The 19,351-nt window shown below is 38.0% G+C and overlaps 1 protein-coding gene across 2 annotated transcripts in view; it reads left to right on the forward strand.

Annotated features, from left to right (window-relative positions):
* Positions 1-19,351, forward strand: part of TAB3 (TGF-beta activated kinase 1 (MAP3K7) binding protein 3) — a 57,739-nt gene that overhangs the window by 26,270 nt on the left and 12,118 nt on the right. The window contains exons 2-5 of one of the 2 annotated variants that reach the window (XM_060138350.1): positions 3,871-4,062; positions 8,076-9,537; positions 10,420-10,580; positions 16,519-16,612. In XM_060138350.1, the coding sequence (XP_059994333.1) occupies positions 3,961-4,062; positions 8,076-9,537; positions 10,420-10,580; positions 16,519-16,612 (1,819 nt within the window). In that variant the 5' untranslated portion in view covers positions 3,871-3,960. The remainder of the gene's footprint in view (positions 1-3,870; positions 4,063-8,075; positions 9,538-10,419; positions 10,581-16,518; positions 16,613-19,351) is intronic. The other variant, XR_009538534.1, reaches the window with a different exon arrangement.

Raw genomic sequence — 19,351 nt, forward strand, 5'->3', positions numbered from 1 at the left:
CATCCACATTGAATTTTGTCAGTTGATCCATTCATTTATTTTATAACATTTCCTCCATTTAGTATAGGATCCAGTCTGAGATCAGTCATTAGATTTAGTTGTCATGGTTCTAGTATCTCCTTTAATCTTTGATTTTTCTAGCATTTGTCTTTTATGACGTTGGCATTTTTTTAAGATGACATTTTCACCTTCCCACTCCCTGCTTTTTGTTTTTAACAGAACATTTCTCATTTTGGTTTTGTCTATTTTTTAATGAATAGTTTCAGATTACATATTCCTAACTGGAATATTATAAAGTGATATATTCTTCTCACAGTATCACATCTGGAGGCGTGTGCTGTCCATCTGTCCCTCATTGGTGATGTTAATTTTGATTATCCAAGATGTTGTTTGATTTATCTACTATATAGTTAAATTTTCCTTTGCAGCTAATAAGCAGTTCTCTGGGGAGACACTTTTAAGACCATTAATATAGCCTAACTTCATCCAAACTTCCCCCTAGATTTAGCATCCATTGATGATTCTTTATTGAAGTAGTCTGTACTGTGATGGCTGCAAAATGATGATTTTTCCAGCTCCAGCACTTCCTGCACACATTTACCAGTTGGATTCCACTAAGCAAAAGCCCTCCCTTTGCCTTTATTTGTGTGTGTGCCTATTTAACTATTTATTATTGGGCTAAGGACTCACGGGTTCCGCTTTTCTACAGGCCTGTAATTCATTACTGTCCTTAATTGTTTTGGTGCTCAAATTGTCACAGATTTGGTCAGTGGGAGCCTCTTCAAGCTGACTTTCAGGTTCTTGTAACAAGCTCCCATCATTCTTTGAGTACGTCCCCACTTTCTGGCATAACACATTCTAGGTGGAGCTACAGTTCCACATGTGAGACCTTCAGATACACAGGTGGCTCCAGTATAGTGTGTTTGGTGCTCCTGTGAGGATAAGCACAGCCTGCTGTGGAAGCATAGTGGAGGGTCCTTTAGCCCAGAGTAGGTGGAGGAGAGTTACGGCAGCCGGACTAAGTTGCGGGGGGTGGTGGTGACTGTCAGTGGAAGCTTTCTTAGAGGAGGTGCCACCAATACTGACATGTACGGTATCAGTATGGCTCGGAGAAGCAGTGGGAGGGAGGAAGATAGAAAAGTATCTCAGGCAGATGGATGATCATGGGCTAATGCCCTGAGAGGAGGCAGTGTGGGACATCCATGCACAGGATCACACATAGCGCTGTTTGGTTGAGATTAGAAAACAGATACTCTGGCTGTGATGTGGGGGAAGGCAAGACCTGAGGTGGGAAGAGCAGCAGGAAGTTGCTAGTATAATGTTGATGAGAACAATATTCAGACATGCCCTGAATAATAGTAACTAATGCTTCCTGACTTACTACTGTTTGCCTTTTAAATTCTACTACAATCCTACAATTATTTCCATTTTTAAATATGAAGCTTCAAAGGCTTAAAAGCTGAGTATCTTTCCTAGATGCTACTAAATGGCAGAACCAGGGTGCACACCATCACCCATTTGATTTAATATTCTTGTTTAGTTGGTTGTGCAAGAATGGGAAGTCAAGGAGCACGCTCTGGTTTCTAGTTTTGTTAACTGAGTGAATAGTAGTAACATTCATAGAGAGAACACAGTGTTTGGGGAAGGATTGTGGTAAGGAGTTCCTTTTTGTACATATTGACTAATGTCTTTGGGTTTATCCAGATGGTGCTGTGTGTAGGCAGTAGACTCTATGTGTCTGGAGTCTTAAGAGAGAGCATGCATGGTGCTTAATAGCAATTTGGGAATCATCAGCCTTTAAATGTTTTTGAAACCTTAGTAGTGGAGGTCATCACTAGGCACAAGGATGTAGAATGAGAAGACGAGGCGGCTTAGGGCCCAAACCAGGCAAGCATTAATGTGACAAGAGAGGTGGGAAGAAACCAGGCTAGTGTGATGTCATAGAGGCTGAAAAAAGGAAGGAATGATCAGTAGTGTCAGATGCTGCAAAGGTCAAGGGGCATAGGAACCAGAAGATAAATCCTCTGAATTTAGCAGCAGAGAGATGATGAAGAGAGTATTTCAGTGGAACAGTGATTTGAGCCAGATTAGAGCAGACTAAGGAATGCATTGCAGAGAACAGAATTGTATATGGAGGCCAGAAAGCCTATATATATGTGCATATTGGAAGTTATCTTTATTCTTTTCCCATATTTTGATTTTTCTTTAGATTCACTAGATATCCTCCATGTTGATGTTGGAAGTCATTAAAGCAGTCCCTAATAGCTATTTATACCTGAGGTTAGGCAGAGTCTTATCCATAGGGGCTTTGTTGCCACCTTGTAGACACAAAGAGTATAATTACTCTTGACAGTCTTGGCTTAGAAGGAAGAAAAGAGAGCTCGATGCCCAGTAAAAGTCAAGAGATTGCATGCAAAATGAAATTCCCTGCTTATAATGAAAGTCAAATTTGAGATTACATGGTATTTATTTTTTAATTATATACTTAATTATAAAGCAGCAAAAGTAATTCAGTATTTTCCTGCAGCATTTTAAGGTTTTAAAATATTCTTGGGTCTTCCCTGGTGGCGCAGTGGTTGAGAGTTCGCCTGCCAATGCAGGGGACGCGGGTTCGTGCCCCGGTCCGGAAAGATCCCACATGCCGCAGAGCGGCTAGGCCCGTGAGCCATGGCCGCTGAGCCTGTGTGTCCGGAGCCTGTGCTCTGCAACGGGAGAGGCCACAACAGTGAGAGGCCCGCGTACCGAAAAAAAAAAAAAAGAATTCTCTGTAGTTCTGTACATTGCCCCAGGTAATGGTATTATTTAAAGTTTCAGGGCCTGTTTGCAAGAAATGGATTTGGTGTGGGATGACCCTCCCTTATTGTGTAGTTTAGACTTGCATCTTAAAATCATGATTTCCGTGCATCTTACGAAGATGCAGGTGTTTAATTCTCAGTCTTAAAAATATTTTACCATCTCATGAGTGATCACAGCAGAAATATTATGAGATTGTATGGTATACACTGTACATTTTTCCCGTCATAAAAATGGGAGAGATAGATGAAAAATGGGTCAGTTAATTGACCTTGATGGTGCCACTTGATTTATGATTTCATTATTACTTCACTAGCTGCCTTTATTTACATGGGTGCTTAACTTGACTAATACCAGTGAGATTGGAGGTGACTTGCCTCTACTCAAACTGTGCCCCCAAATCCTGGCATCTTTGCACCTGTGCCAGTTGCACCAGAACTAGGTGAAACCTTAGCTAGGCAAGTCTGGCTACTGATGGACCACCAGCATCATCTTTGAAAGCGAAGGATTCTGCATTTCCATTTTTGTTTGCCCAGTAGTTTCATTTAGACATTGGGTTTGCTTTACTCAGAGTTCAAATTCAAGCCTTTTGGCTTCAAAGTACAGGGAGAATGTAAGGCAAACAGGACATGTGTGGTTTGTGGTGTTATTATCCATTCCTGTTGCCTGATTTTATTACTTCAGACATCAAAATGATTATCCCGCTTTAGAGGACTGATATGATAGCCCGTAGGAAAACATGAGTGATTATACATAAGTAGGATTTCTCAAGACTTAGAAAAATATGGTTGCCAAATAATAATACTCTGTATTTTTAATCTAGCTGCTGCTTTTTTCATTTTTGAAGCATTAAAATGGAACTGAAGGTTTGGGAATTCTGTCGTTCTTGATTTTAAACCAGTGATTAGCTATATATTCCATCGGAAAAGTCTTTGGCTAAGTAGAATTTGTCCATTTTCCAACTTTAGAATTTGGTATACTTATTTTAGATTGCTCATTTTAATGTATTGATGGTTTCTATTTGAATAAAGTGAAATATGTAATTAAATTTAACCATACTTTAATTTCTTTTAATAGAAAATGACTGCAGTATTGGAAGATCATTACTATTGGAAGACCAATTAGCATCCATTTCATAAGAGAAGCTTGACCACCATTTGCTCTGGCATGGCGCAAAACAGTCCACAGCTTGATATGCAGGTTCTCCATGACCTCCGACAACGTTTCCCTGAGATTCCGGAGGGTGTGGTGTCTCAGTGCATGTTACAGGTAGATTACCCACCAATGATAGTGATATTAAAGTTACAGTTTACCTTATTAGAGGTGACTTTGTGTTGTAGTGACTAGAACTCAGTTAAGTTTTCTTGTTTATGTTGGGGGAACATTTAGAGCAGGATTTCTCAACCTTGGCCCTGTCGACATTTTGGGCTGGATATATTGTTTGTTGTGGGGGTCTGCCTTGTGCATTGTAGGATGTTTAGTAGCATCCCTGGCTTCCACCCACTAAATGCCATTAGTATCCCTGCAGTTGTGACAACCAAAAATGTCTCCATGGGACACAAAATCTCCATGTTCCATGGGAGGCACAATCTCCCCCATTGAGAACCAGTGATTTAGAGAAAAGAATAAAGGCGTGTAGCAAAAAGATTCTTCATGCATTTCACTTCTTAAATTTTGGGGGTCTCTGATAGAACGTCTCTTCCCACTCAAGGGGCCACAGAAATAGGCCTAACACTCCCCCTGTTGAGTTTTGCATCATCCTTCACAGAATCGCAGTGTGTTTTGGGTTACAGCATTTCCCTAGTTGGTTGACTTTTGGGAGCGGTATTTCTGTCCTGCTCACTGGACTTCCGTAATTACACAATCAGTCCAAACTCTATGTTACTGCATAATATGCAAGCTTCTCCCTTACAGTGTGAGCTGCTCAGGATATAATGTAAACCTATATATAGTTGAGGTTAATTGCAAATAGAGACTTACAGATCAGTGGTGGTAACAGAGGTGCTTCCTTTGTTTGCAAGCCCTTCTACTAGGTCTCGTTTTTGTGTTATAGCTTGTCTTTATTTTTTCTACCATAACATTTCCAGTCTGAATTTCCACTCTTTACTTTAGCCCCATTTTGGTCTCTGGTAGAGCAAAGGTACTTCCCACTGGAGTGAAACCCTTCTAGTTTAAATCACCTTCCTAGCAGTTACCTTCCTAACTTATTCTAGGGCCCCCACCTTGTTTTCTTAATTTAATTTTATTTAGCCCTTTATTTTTTCAAGGCTTATTGTTTTCGTTTTACTAAATTGAAAGAATGGAACTTTAAATTCAACTCAGTGAACATTTGTTGATAACTTACATTGTTCTAAGTCTTTTACTTTTTTGTTCCTTTGGGATTAATATTGTTTATCAGTATGGACACTTAACACCTGCTGGCTCTGGAAAGTTTCTCTGTTTGCATTAAAGTATATAAGACTCAGTAGTTTGCCTTTTTTTCCTTTTAATTGAAGTATAGTTGATTTACAATGTTGTGTTAGTTTCAGGTGTACAGCAAAGTGATTCAGTTATACATAGGCATATATCCATTCTTTTTCAGATTCTTTTCCATTATAGGTTATTACAGGATTTTGAATACAGTATAGTTCCCTGTGCTATACAGTAGGTCCTTGTTTATCTATTTTATCCCAAACTCTTAATTTATCCCTCCCTCCCTGTCCAGTAGTTTGCATTTAATACACAAGCATTAAAGCCTCTCTTAGGTTATCATCCCCCAGTTTATGACCACTTTTTAGGGGTATGATGCTTTATTGGCTCAGTCCTTTCATGAGTGTTCACATATATCTTCTTAAAACTTCTGACCTCTTTATCCAGCTAAACAATTTTTATTTCTTTATTCTTCATATTTATCGTTTGATAAATTTTTTATCCTTTGTTTTTTCTTTTTAAGACATTTAGCAGGTCACATGTGACATGTGAATCTATTGTGGTGGTATTTTTATACTTAAATATCTTGCATTTGTGGTTTTAAATTTTTCTTCCTAAGAAAATGTACTCAGCTTGTCACTGTAGACATACATTTGAATAGGCTGACAACTCCAACTTTGCATCATTTAAATTTGTATCTTTTTTGTGGCAGTACTAATTAGGCAACCTAATTCAATGTAGAAAACATGAAATTTTAGGATAATGAATAAAAATGTTAAATAGTGAAGTGTCTGTTACTGCTTAGGTTTCAAATAAAACTCTAGTTTTTGTTCTCCTTTTAATCCATAGGTTTATTAAAAAACTTGAAGGAGCTAATAATCTTTTTTTTTCCCCTTCAGATATCTGTCAGTGACATTGTCTTGTTGGCAATCAGTTTGAATCCTTTGGCTCCAAATTTGCATAGTGTCTAGCAATATCTGTCTTCTCTCTTAATATCTGTCTTCCTTCCCTTGATCAGCATGGTTTCAAGCAGGATAAGAAAAAGCCCAAATTTAATTGTTTTCTTACATTTCAACAATTACTTTTTTCCTTGGCTCAGAAAGTATTTTAAAAAGTACTTGAATTTTAGTATCAAAAGTTTTATATAAGGAGGATAAAAGTTATTATGGAGTTTTTGATAAAGCAATTCTTTGAATTTCTGAGAATTCATTTTACAAAGGTTTGCTTGACTGAATTTTCTTTTACTTCCTAAAGTTTCAGTATAGTAATGTACTTTTGGCCTAACATCCTGTCCCTTGAAATTACTGTGTGATAGTAGAAAGAGCACTGGGAGTCAGAAGACCAAGAATCTAGAACTGGCTCTCCAGTTAACTAGTTAAGCGCTTGTTATCAAGTCATGTAACTTCCCAGGCATCTCTTTGCTCATCTGTAAATGAGTTGAGTTGGAGTAGATGGGAACCCTAAGAGTCCTCTCAGCTCTAAAATTAAAACATTTTATGTCCTGTTTTACATTTAGCTTTATTTGGTTCTCAGCAGAAGTGAAGTGTTTGCTTTCATTTTTATATAAAATGTACTTTTCCCTAGAATATAGTAATATGTGTATATGTGCATATCTGTATATATATTTATGAAATACGGAGAAGGTCATGATAATTGGGAAACTTCAATAGATTATCTCAAAGGTAATGAATAATTGTGTTTTAGGCCAATAAAATAGTTCTGAATTTTAATGGAAAACTATCTTATAGTACCTTAAAATTTTCAAAAGAGGAAACCTTTTATTAGTTTGATTACTGTCACTTGGAACATCTAAAATGTCAGTTTGCTGTTTACCATCTTTGTGTGTGTATATAATTCAAAAAATTGAAATCTTTAAAAGATTTTGGAAGTTTACCAAGCTACGTTTGAGCGGGTAAAAACTTTTGAGACTGTGGGAGTGTGAATGAATTTCATTAAGGCAGTGAAGACCTGGTTTTGTGTTAAATTACCATAATTTGGCAAAGTCACGGAACCGTTCCCTGGTGGCACAGTGGTTGAGAGTCCGCCTGCCGATGCAGGGGACGCGGGTTCGTGCCCCAGTCCGGGAAGATCCCACATGCCGCAGAGCGGCTGGGCCCGTGAGCCATGGCCGCTGAGCCTGCGCGTCCGGAGCCTGTGCTCCGCAACGGGAGAGGCCACAGCAGTGAGAGACCCACGTACCGCAAAAAAAAAAAAAAAAAAAAAAAAAAAAAAAAGTGGATTTGTTTTTATACTGATATCTTTTTTTAACTTAATCTTCCATAATGAAACAGACAGTTGAAGTTAGATAGGGTTAACTTTGGTTAAACGAAAAGTAAAGGCTGCTTTAGAATTTTTGTTGTTTTGAGTCTTTAGGAATTTTTATTATAACTTTTTTCTGTTTGGGGTTTCATTACCTTTTGAAAACTAATGCATGGTTATTTTCATGTTTATCAGTTTAAATATTAATGATGGATATTACTTATACTTATATATTACAGCAAGTGTGGTGAATCCAAGATTAGCCCAGCATTTTAATTTGTTGAGATGCAACAAGTGTAAGATGAGTCCTGGATTTGGAGTCAGAAAAGTTGGGGTTGAGTCACAGTGTTCATTAGTAGGTACTTTACATTTCTGTAGCAGTAGCAGTAGCAGTGTAGTACTAGTTATGTGAGCTAAATGTCTGTAAAATAATATGGATTGTTTGGGATCTCCTTTTCAGGGTCAATGACCATAAAGCTTTTTTGTGTTTAAAATACTGTTCTCTACTTATTCTGTGACAGTTATATTTACATAATTCTGTGGCAAAGCTTGACTTCCCACTATTACGATTTGTCCATTTTGCCAATGTTATTTTTACCATTTCTTCCCCCTAGAACAACAACAATCTTGAAGCCTGTTGCCGCGCGCTTTCCCAGGAGAGTAGCAAATACTTATATATGGAATACCACAGTCCAGATGACAACAGGATGAATAGAAATCGCCTTTTGCATATTAACCTGGGTATTCATTCTCCTAGTAGCTACCACCCAGGAGATGGAGTGCAACTTAACGGTGGTCGAACACTGGTACATAGCTCAAGCGATGGACATATTGATCCACAGCATGCAGCAGGCAAACAGCTGATATGTTTAGTTCAGGAACCACACTCAGCTCCAGCTGTTGTCGCTGCTACTCCCAACTACAATCCATTTTTTATGAATGAACAGAACAGAAGTGCAGCTACTCCTCCTTCACAGCCACCTCAACAGCCATCTTCCATTCAAACAGGAATGAATCCATCTGCTATGCAAGGGCCTTCACCACCACCACCGCCACCTCCTTCATACATGCACATACCTCGGTATAGTACAAATCCAATTACTGTTACAGTATCCCAGAACCTCCCTTCTGGACAGACTGTACCAAGAGCTTTACAAATTCTTCCACAAATTCCAAGCAATCTTTATGGGTCTCCTGGTTCTATCTATATTAGACAGACATCTCAGAGTTCATCAGGAAGACAAACTCCTCAGAGTACGCCATGGCAGTCCTCACCACAGGGCCCAGTGCCTCATTATAGCCAGCGTCCTTTACCTGTTTATCCGCATCAACAGAACTATCAACCTTCTCAGTATTCTCCCAAACAACAGCAGATCCCTCAACCTGCTTACCATTCACCACCACCTTCTCAATGTCCTTCACCCTTCAGCTCTCCACAGCATCAAGTACAGCCATCCCAGTTGGGCCACCCTAGTTCCCATGTCTTTATGCCACCTAGTCCTTCAACTACTCCACCCCATCCATATCAACAAGGACCTCCTAGCTATCAGAAACAGGGAAGTCATTCAGTAGCCTATCTCCCATATACACCATCTAGCTTACCCAAAGGATCCATGAAGAAGATAGAAATTACAGTCGAACCCTCTCAGAGATCTGGGACAGCAATTAATAGGAGTCCTTCACCTATCAGTAATCAGCCATCTCCACGGAATCAGCACTCATTGTACACAGCCACCACGCCACCTTCAAGTTCTCCTTCAAGAGGGATATCCAGTCAACCAAAACCTCCATTTAGTGTCAATCCTGTGTATATTACATATACACAGCCAACTGGACCTTCTTGCGCTCCATCACCATCTCCTCGGATGATACCAAACCCAACTACAGTTTTTAAAATTACTGTAGGCCGAGCAACAACTGAAAATCTTTTAAATTTAGTGGACCAAGAAGAACGTTCTGCAGCCCCAGAACCTATTCAGCCCATTTCAGTGATACCAGGCTCTGGGGGAGAAAAGGGAAGCCATAAATATCAGAGAAGTTCTAGTTCTGGATCAGATGACTACGCCTATACACAAGGTAATTTTACCCTTTTTTTGAAATTTAATCTTTGTGGTGAGGTGGCAGTCTCCTATTCAAAATAAAATAATTTATATTAGCTGTTTAATTTTAATTAAATGTTTAGTATTTATTAAATATTGGGCACTAGCATTGCTATTAAGAATAGGGTTAGTGCTTCAGAATCATCTACAGACTTTGCTTTAAAATATAAAAATATAGGCATGATAATAGTGACCTCTAAAAGACTTCTTTTTTAGGAAGAACATTCACTGGGAGAAAAATATAGAGAAGTGAAACCAATATTGTCAAAAATACAAACTACAGAGTGGGAAAAAAAGATTCATAGAGGGTGGACTAAAGTTTATCAAGGTGAAAAATTTGAATATTTTCTAAGAGGATGGCCTGAAGGGTGTAATATTTATAAGTAATATATTTATAAGAAGTGGGATTGGTAATGAAGAACATTATTGGATTAGTTCACAGTGGACCTAACTAAATATAAGGAGAATAGAGTATTTTAAAAGTTTGTTTCAAGATATGTGATAATTTAGTATTCTTTCAGTATATAAGAAGGAAAGTAATTATGATTGTAATTCAATATGCCTGGTTTTGAGCCTGTTTAAAACGCACACAGGTATAGTTAAAGAGAATCTTGGGGAAATGAAGTACAGTAGAACAAGAGGAATGTACAGATGGTGTCATTTTGGCAGAAGTTACAAGAGCTAAATTAAAGCAGATTTGAAGGCAGAATAGCATTAGAAAGACATGAGAGTAAATGTCACCTGAAGTTGAATGACAGGGTTCTTTACAGGTATTTCGTACATTAGCAATGCATATAGAAATTTCCCAGTCACTTGTTCAATGTTACTTTCTGCAATGACTTTATCTGTAATGCTATAGCCTTGCTGTTACATCAGCGAGCAAGGATGGAGAGGTTAGCAAAGCAATTGAAACTTGAGAAAGAGGAGCTAGAGCAATTGAAGGCTGAAGTTAACAGTATGGAGCATGACCTGATGCAGAGACGGCTCAGAAGGGTCAGCTGCACCACTGCGATCCCAACGGTGAGTACGATCTATTAGGATGCATGGATAGGAAGGTGGACATGTTGGCTGTCCAGGGTGTTTGTTTTTCTTTTAGGTTCTGTTCCTGGCACAGTTTTGGTTTTGTTTCTGTTTTTTAAACAATGGATGAAGGACGTCTGCCTTCTTTTCTCATCAAAATAATTTGATGCTTTATTTTTCTTTGTCGTGTGAATTCCATAGACTCATCACTATTTTCAAATACAGTTATAATCAAGGTAAAGCATCTCATTCACTATAAATTGCTTTCTGTCCGAATAGAAATGAAAAGTACACCTTGACCAAATATTTTATACATTGTTCTCATGTATTCATTTATCCTTTTAAGCATATTGTATATATATTTTTCAAACATTTAAAAGTTATTTTTCTAAGTACATTAATGCACATGAGTTAGATCAAGATGAATATGCATGTTGGGAAAGTGTTGACTATAGAATATTTTAAAGCAGAGCAATTTGGTTAGTGTAAATAATTGTAGAAACTAAGATAATAGTATTAACAGCGGTCCTAACAGGAACTGCTCTCATGAAAAGATTCGGTAATATATTTTTAACATGTTGGTGAATATTTGTGAGCTCTAAAGTTCTTTAAAAATTCCGAAAAATTGGAAACAGGTGTCCTAAAATCCTGTGACATCACAAGCTTTCTGTGATCCAACCTATCATTTCGTCTTTCAACATTGATTCGTTCAACAAGCATTTTTTTTACAGTTTATGAATGTGGTCCTATACTAGGAGCTTAGTGTATACCTGCTAGTGGGAGAAATAGACCCATCAGTAGATAACTGTAATACAGTATGGTAAGTGCTGTGTCTGCTCACGGGTAATGAGAGAACTCATACCAGCTAGTTTATCCGTGTATACTCAATACACTTTTTGCTCGCTCACATTACGCTCCTGCTGCAGTGGTCTTCTGAAGCTCTGTGTATACGTATAAATGCTGTCTGTTCTTCAGGGCTGAACTTAATCTCTACTTTTTCATGGAGCCATTCCTCATGTTCTTACTGTCTCTTAACTAAGGGTAATCTCTTTCTCAGAGTGCACAAGTTTAGAGAAGTTAGTGTATATGTCAGGCCTCTTGCAGACAGGATGTCTGCAGCTATGCCCTCATAGAGAAGTTTTTAACTGAAGTTTGTGGCTTCAAAGGAGATCCGTGAGTCCCTGAAATTATATGCAGAGTTTCATATGTGTGTTTATATGGGAAGCAGGTCTCTAGCTTTCATCTGATTTTCATAAGGTTATTAGAACTCACCTTTTTCCTTTAATTTAATAACTGTATGAAAATCAGTATTACAGCATAACCTAAAAATACTAAACAGTACAGTATTGCTATGTAGGCATAGAGGAAAGGGGAAGGCATTTTAGAAGGGAAAAAGAGCATGAGGTAATGAAGGCTTGAAGTCAAGACAGACTTTAAGGAGTCTTTACAGTTCCCTCATTTAAGCTGAGATTTCTGATGTCTTAACAGGTTAATATGCATAGGTAGAATAGTGGAGGTGTTTGAACTGTATTCTGCTGGTAATGGGGAACCAGTGGAAGTTTCTGAGAAGTTAACTATTGAGAAAAAGGCATATTTAATAATGTAATGGAATTTTTTCTAATATTGACTAAATATCTAAGTATAGTCAATATCAGAAGTGAGAAGGAAGGGTTTTAATTACTTAAGACACATGGAAAATTACAAAACTATCTTCCCCCCCCCCCCCCACGGTACGCGGGCCTCTCACTGTTGTGGTCTCTCCCGTTGCGGAAGCACAGGCTCCAGATGCGCAGGCCCAGCGGCCATGGCTCACGGGCCCAGCCGCTCCGCGGCATGTGGGATCTTCCCGGACCGGGGCACGAACCCGTGTCCCCTGCATCGGCAGGCGGACTCCCAACCACTGCGCCACCAGGGAAGCCCTACGAAGCTTTCTTTAACTGAAAGATGATACTGTAAATCACATCTATGCCTCATTTTTTTCCCCAATCAAAATCTTAATTATATCCTCTGATTGGGGGAGATATTGAAGAACATAACCCAAATGGGAATCCACCAGTGGTGGGTGGGCACTTTGGAGTCCTTTAGGTACTTGTAGAGTATAAACAGATTTTCTTAGCATAGAAGTCATTTCTCTAAAATAACCATGTAAACTTTCTTTAGCAACTTCTTGCTGTATAATAATCCCTGCTAAAGCCCTATTGATTTCTTTGTTGTTGGAAGTAGAGAATTGTCTAAGGTAGCATAGATCAGTGCTTTAAAAAAAAACCAGATTTTACACGAGAGCTTTTATTGATGAGACTTCTTTAGAAAAAGAGGGAAGTTAGTCAAACTGCTGCCCTATGCTATAATTTATTTTTAACTTTTTGTTACAGAGTTTCAAACATACATAAAATAAGCAGAATAGTATAGTGAACTCCTGTGTAGCCATCACCCAGCTTCAGAGATTAGTGGCTCATGTGGGTGATAATATCTGAGAGGTGAGAAATTTGAGTGTGTGATTCCCATGTGTTTCCACTGCCAGGCCTAGAGTAAAATAGAAGACTAATAGGAATGCGTGGCTGAAGAACAATTATACATGGTGGTTAAGATCTGGGCTCTCAATGCAGGTGTGAATTTGAATCCTACTTCTTTCTGCTCCTTCTGTGTCACTCATATATCCTTGGATAAGCAACTTCCTTTATGCTTGTTTTCTGGGGAGTACCCATCTCATGGGATTTTTGTTAGAATTAAGTAAGATAATATACATTAAACAATTTATACAATGCCCAACAGATAGTATTCTTACAAAATAAATGTTGTTTACAAGATACTGGAGAAATCTGCTTTAGGTATATATATATATACATAACACAAATCTGAAATACTTTGAAAAAACTTGATTTCCTTTTAACTTCAGGAACATGTATAACATTAAGGGTATATATTATGTAGGAAATTAATTAAGAAATAAAGCATTTAGTCATAATTCCCTTTTTGTTCATAGAGGCTCATTCGTGGCACCATGATGTAGTTGAAAGGGTGCCTACATAGGCTCTGGAGCCAGAATAACTCTTTACTCACTGGTTCTAACTTCTCTGTATCTGATTTTCCCTATCTATAAACGGGAATTATAAGAGGTATATTTTAATATTATTGTCAAGATAAAGAGGCAGTATATGTAAACTGCCTGGTGTGAAGTGGGTGCTCAATAAATGGGTATCACTATCATTGTCCCACTTGTGTAGGATTATACAAGAGAATTAACTTTTTTGCTGCTAAGCACATATTGCCTCCTTTACGTTTCAAACTAATTTCTTACCAAGTAGTGTATAAAAAAATTGGTTAGAAACCTGTGTGCCTCATGAAACTGAAATGCAGGTTTGTGACCAGCTATATGTGCAGTTGCAGATGATTATAGAGGGGCAGTGAAATAACCTTTCCAAGGAGGGCAGAAGTGAAGGATGCATAACGGCCATCAGTTTTCTCAGTCTCCTGTTTGCAAAGCATTTTATTAAATGCTGTGGGAGATGTCATCTCTTAACAACATCTGTATGTGAAAAGACATACATATATCTGTCTGTGAACCTGTACGTGTGTGTTTGTGTGTGTGTGTTTGTGTGTGTGTGTGTGTGTGTGTGAGAGAGAGAGAGAGAGAGAGCGGGAAAAGATAACGTAAGACAGTAAATCAGAAGTGCTGGCCAACTAAATAGTAGTGATATTAAGTACTTTCAGAGTTCTGAGATAGAAATGTTAGTTTTTGCTAGTAGGGTTCAAAGATGGGACACTTTCATGGAGAAGGGGGAAATTTAAGTTATACCTTGAAGGAAAAATAAGATTTTAATAATCAGAGAGCTTCCAGTTATTCCCTCCCACAATTTTTTCCCCTTCATTCATCTTGTCCTGATTAATTGGGTTTTGGGACCAACCCACAATCCCAGACACGTAACTGGGGCCAAACCATGAAAGAACATTAGTGGTCTTCGACCTTGGTCTCTGAGACAACTTCTTAAACTGATGGAACAGGTGACTCAGGGTATTTCTGCCACCTTTTGGAAAAAAGCTTAGAATTTTTTACTTGGAAAGGTCAGATATAAAACATCCTGGTACTTTACAAACAAGTCTGAATTACACACAACCAATCTTGAAACCCCCTCCCCCATGAAAATACCGTATACTTTTGGACAAATGGTAGTAATGTTTCAGAAACAACTTTTTTTCCCTCAATCAGAAGCTATGAAGATAGACATAGGAATCTTACAGATAAACTCTTAGTTTTAGCAAGTTCCAGTGGTTCTACTGTCTTTGGAAATGAGCGTGGTGACGAGAGCTTTTTTGTTATTATAAGCCCATGTATAGTAGCCTCTTGAGTATAAAGTATATTATAATATTTCCATACTTAGTTACAGAGCTTCACTATTCAGGACTGCTGTGGCTGAAACATTCCCTTCCCCCTGCAAATACATAGGAAGGATTTGCTCCTTTAGGTACTTTCCCAGTGATTCTACAAAGAAAAGAATAGGTTCTTTCACATATTCCTAGGAAGACAGCATCACTCTTTGAAACCCTTGACCAAGTGCTTTATCTTTAATATAAATGCTCAGATATGTTTTAAACTTTTAATATTTAATTACAAGGTGTAAGCATTTTGCATGTTAACGTCACATGGTTTGCACCTAGGAAGGAGAAAAGGAAAGCAGTCCCTAATAAATATTTCTCAATGACTTTTTTGTTCCCCTAGCATTCTAAGGGATTGTAGCTCTTATTATATTCTGCCTGTTAAATCATTTAAAACTTTTGACACCTGCTAATGTAATGGGCATTCCCAGTTATTCTGATAATATGTCCTAACAGCATAATATTTTGCATTATTGGTAATTAAGATAACCCATTTTGCTTATTTTTCTTTTGTATTTAGTTTTTAGCAAAACTACATGTTTTTAACAGTATTGTCTTCCTATCATAGCAGATATTTATCTTTTACTTCATGTAGCTGAAATCACCTGAGTAACTGGGTTAATAGCTGTGCTGTGCTGAAGGATTCAGTACCCATGCCTCTGGAGTCTAAACTCTTATTTTTTACTGTACATATATGTAAATAGTAAGGAAATTCAGAATCTCGAGGGAAGTAGCAGCTTCCAAAAAGCTTTATTTAACTGAAAAATAGGGCTCTCTTCACATTTCAGAGTCTCATGTATGCCCCTGAAAGACCTAGGGAGTAGGCTGGGCTGGAAAGGTCAAGGCAGAAGGAAACAGAGTTGGAGGAAGAATGGAATCCATTTGTTTCTGAAATTTTCATGTACTAGATTAATAGCTTCCTTTGATCTAGAAAAAAAGACAAAGATTTCTATATAAGTTTATACGGAAGACCTCTATATAAATCCTGGCTTTATCAATTATGTTTCTTATAACCTTGGGAAAATGATATAACTTCTTTGTGCCTCAGCTTTCTCACGTATAAATTGGGGGTGATATCAGTACTTACCTGGGAAGATTGTTTTGAGGAAAGAATGAGAGAATTCTGGTGAACATAGTGCCTGACAATTAATAAGCATTAATTAAAATTAGTACTGTGGTAATTTTTACCAGCCTTGACGAGACTAAAATCGTGGACGTTGCTTGTTTAAAAGGTTGATTCTTAGTTTCCCTTACCATGAAAACGTAGACGTAAAATACTCTCAATGCTTTGTGATTAAAATATGGTAGTATTTGTATGAGAGAACATAGTGTAGTATTACAGCCCCGCCACATTATATGCAGATTTTGTTTATATGTGGCCATATTGATGTCACCACTTTATTCCTTGAAAAACATACAGGACTTCTTAAACATGTCCTCTAACGGATTAGGGCCATTTTCTTGGTAATAACCAATCAGAACGATTAACGTGAATAGCAGTTCTTAAATGTTGGGCTTGATAATGACTTTCCCACAATTGCTATTTTGGGTCCTTTCTTACTAGCCTGAGGAAATGACAAGATTGAGAAGCATGAACAGACAACTCCAGATAAATGTTGACTGTACACTGAAAGAAGTTGACCTCCTTCAATCTAGAGGTATAGACTTGATTATTTGGTAAACCATAAGTAATAGTGTGGTGTTTTAAGCTGCTTAAATAGCAATCATTTTGGTTTTACAGATATAATGGATAAAAACTCTCTTAAAAGATCACAGTCCTGGTAGAGATCCCTCACTCCATGGTCATAGATCAGATTTGGGTGATCAAAAAATAGTATTACTTTGGCAACTTCATCATTAAGTTCTTACCATTTAGACTGTTTTATGTTGTTACTCTGTATTTATCCTCTTTTAGTCATTTACTGTGAATATTTTATAAATTGCTGGGGTTTAATTCTAAAACGTAGTAGATTTATATTATGTGATAAGTCATCTAAGTTATCTGTAAAAATAGGGATCCCAAATCAGAACATCAGATTTCTCACTTTAAAAATAAGTTCCATATGCGGTTTTTTATGTTATCTGTTACATGAAAACATTCAACTCTATCTTAGATATTTTGTTTTGGGGTTTTTTTTTTGGCTGTCTTATAGAAGTATACTACAGTAGAAGCTCGCTTAATTGACTCTGATTTACCCTACTTGCCAGGTTAGAGATATTCTTCATTTTCCTCTGTAAAATGCACAGCCAGGAGAGGCTGCATTCTGGCACGTCTCTGTACTATTGCTCGCACCAGCTGAACTGTCTGCTTACCAAGAGTCAGTTGTGCCTGTTTTTAAACCCGTTTAAATTACAGAAGTATTGTAACTGGCATAATGTTTTCAAAACTGACGTGAATGCAGGAGAAGCTGCTCCTTCTATGAAAGCCATAGGCAACTGCTTTTTAAAGACTCAAAGGCAAACACTTAAAAAAGAAATATATAGGGACTGTGAATTAGATATGGGTGTAAACAACTGAAAATGATTACAGAGGAAAATCAGAGGATTCTATTCTCAAATGTTCTTAAAGTATCTTTTTTGCTCCATTCTAAAATCAAAACAGGGAATTATAGATCAGGGTGCAGCAAACTAGCCTGCTGTTTCTGTAAATAGTTTTAGTGGAACATAGCCAGACCCATTTGTCTGCATATTGTCTGGGGCTTCTTTTGTGTTTCAACAGCAGTTGAGGGCTTACAACTGTATTACAGGTCCACAAAGCCTAAAACTTCTATTATCTGGCCCTTTACAGGAAAAGTTTGCCCACCCCCACTTTAGATCATCATGATGGGTGTAGTTAATTTAAGAAAGACAATATAAGAAGTCTGGTCAACAGATACATAAAGAAAAGGTCTTGGTCCAACATTAAAATATTGCTATGTTTATATGTTTTGTTACATTAAAGTGGGCCTGGGCTTCCCTGGTGGCACAGTGGATAAGAATCCGCCTGCCAATGCAGGGGACACGGGTTCGAGCCCTGGTCCGGGAAGATCCAACATGCCACGGAGCAACTAAGCCCGTGCACCACAACTACTGAGCCTGCGCTCTAGAGCCTGCGAGCCACAACTACTGAGGCCCGCGCCTAAAGCCCATGCTCTGCAACAAGAGAAGCCACCACAATGAGAAGCCCACACACTGCAAAGAAGAGTAGCCCCCGCTCACCGCAACTAGAAAAAAGCCTGCACGCAGCAACCGACCCAGTGCAGCCAAAAATAAATAATAAAGTTGGCGTGTAATTTTTCTTAAGAATTCCGTTTTAGTCAGCCACCCCTCCCCCACCACCACTTAACTATTCTTAATTATGGCAGCTAAGAGAGCTTCTACTGTATTTTAAAGTACCCCGTTGCCATTTTAAGGCAAGATTATACAGTAGAAGCAGGGGAACCAAAAAGATACGGAACTCTGTGAACAATAGACAGAAGCACATTTCCATGTGAAAGTTGAGCAATCTGGTTGGGTACCCTTGAAGTTAATTTCAGAAGCCTAGGGGACTCTACAGCCTAGTAGCTTTAAGCAATGAAAGAACTACTGCGTGGGGGTTAGACAAACTATTGCTACTATATTAGAAGGTTGCATCAATTTTTTTGCTTAATGTGTTCTTTGAAGCTAAACAAGAAACACTGAAACATTTGGTTGGGATATTTTTAGTAAGCCTTATGGGACCTAGAAATTAGATCATCAGCTGTAACTTAAGTAATTGAAGAAATACTTATGCAGCATCTTAAAGCATAAAAAGATCTAGTTAATAAATGAAATAGCATTGTGGCTTTCATGAGCCATCACAGGAATTATTTTCAGAAACTTATTTAAAAATAGCATATCTAAATGGATTAAAAGCATTTGTGTATAGTACCTGCAAGGAAAACTGTTACTGAGGTTTTATAAACGCAGAGCTGTGTTTTTGGTGTCTGTTGGGCAACAAAGAGCTCTTTTTTGGTGCTTAAGCAGTTCTAAATCTCCCTTCATAAGGGGTCCAAATATATCCATTTTATACTAAATTGTACTCCTCCATCCTGTGGAAAAATTTTATACTGAGTTTTCAGCCTAAATTTTTAAGCCAGAGAAGGAATCTAGACATTTTGGGGGGCAGGGCATTTAGATTAGATACAAATCAGTGCGCGAGTTGATGAAAAGCAGCTTCATTGTTGGTTTTGGTGAGGAAAACTTTTGTTGGGGGAGAAAATTAGGTCTAGAAATCAAGAGATCCAATATATTTGAACTATCAGTACCACATATCATCCTCTGTAAATAAACATGTATACAGTTTCAAAGCTTAACTGGAATTATGCAGAACTGGCAGATTGTGATGATGGGTTCACAGATGTGAAGGTAGGACCCAAAGTTGGCATTGGATCAAAACT

This window comes from Lagenorhynchus albirostris, chromosome X, assembly GCF_949774975.1.
Source record: "Lagenorhynchus albirostris chromosome X, mLagAlb1.1, whole genome shotgun sequence".
Taxonomy (NCBI): Eukaryota; Metazoa; Chordata; class Mammalia; order Artiodactyla; family Delphinidae; genus Lagenorhynchus; species Lagenorhynchus albirostris.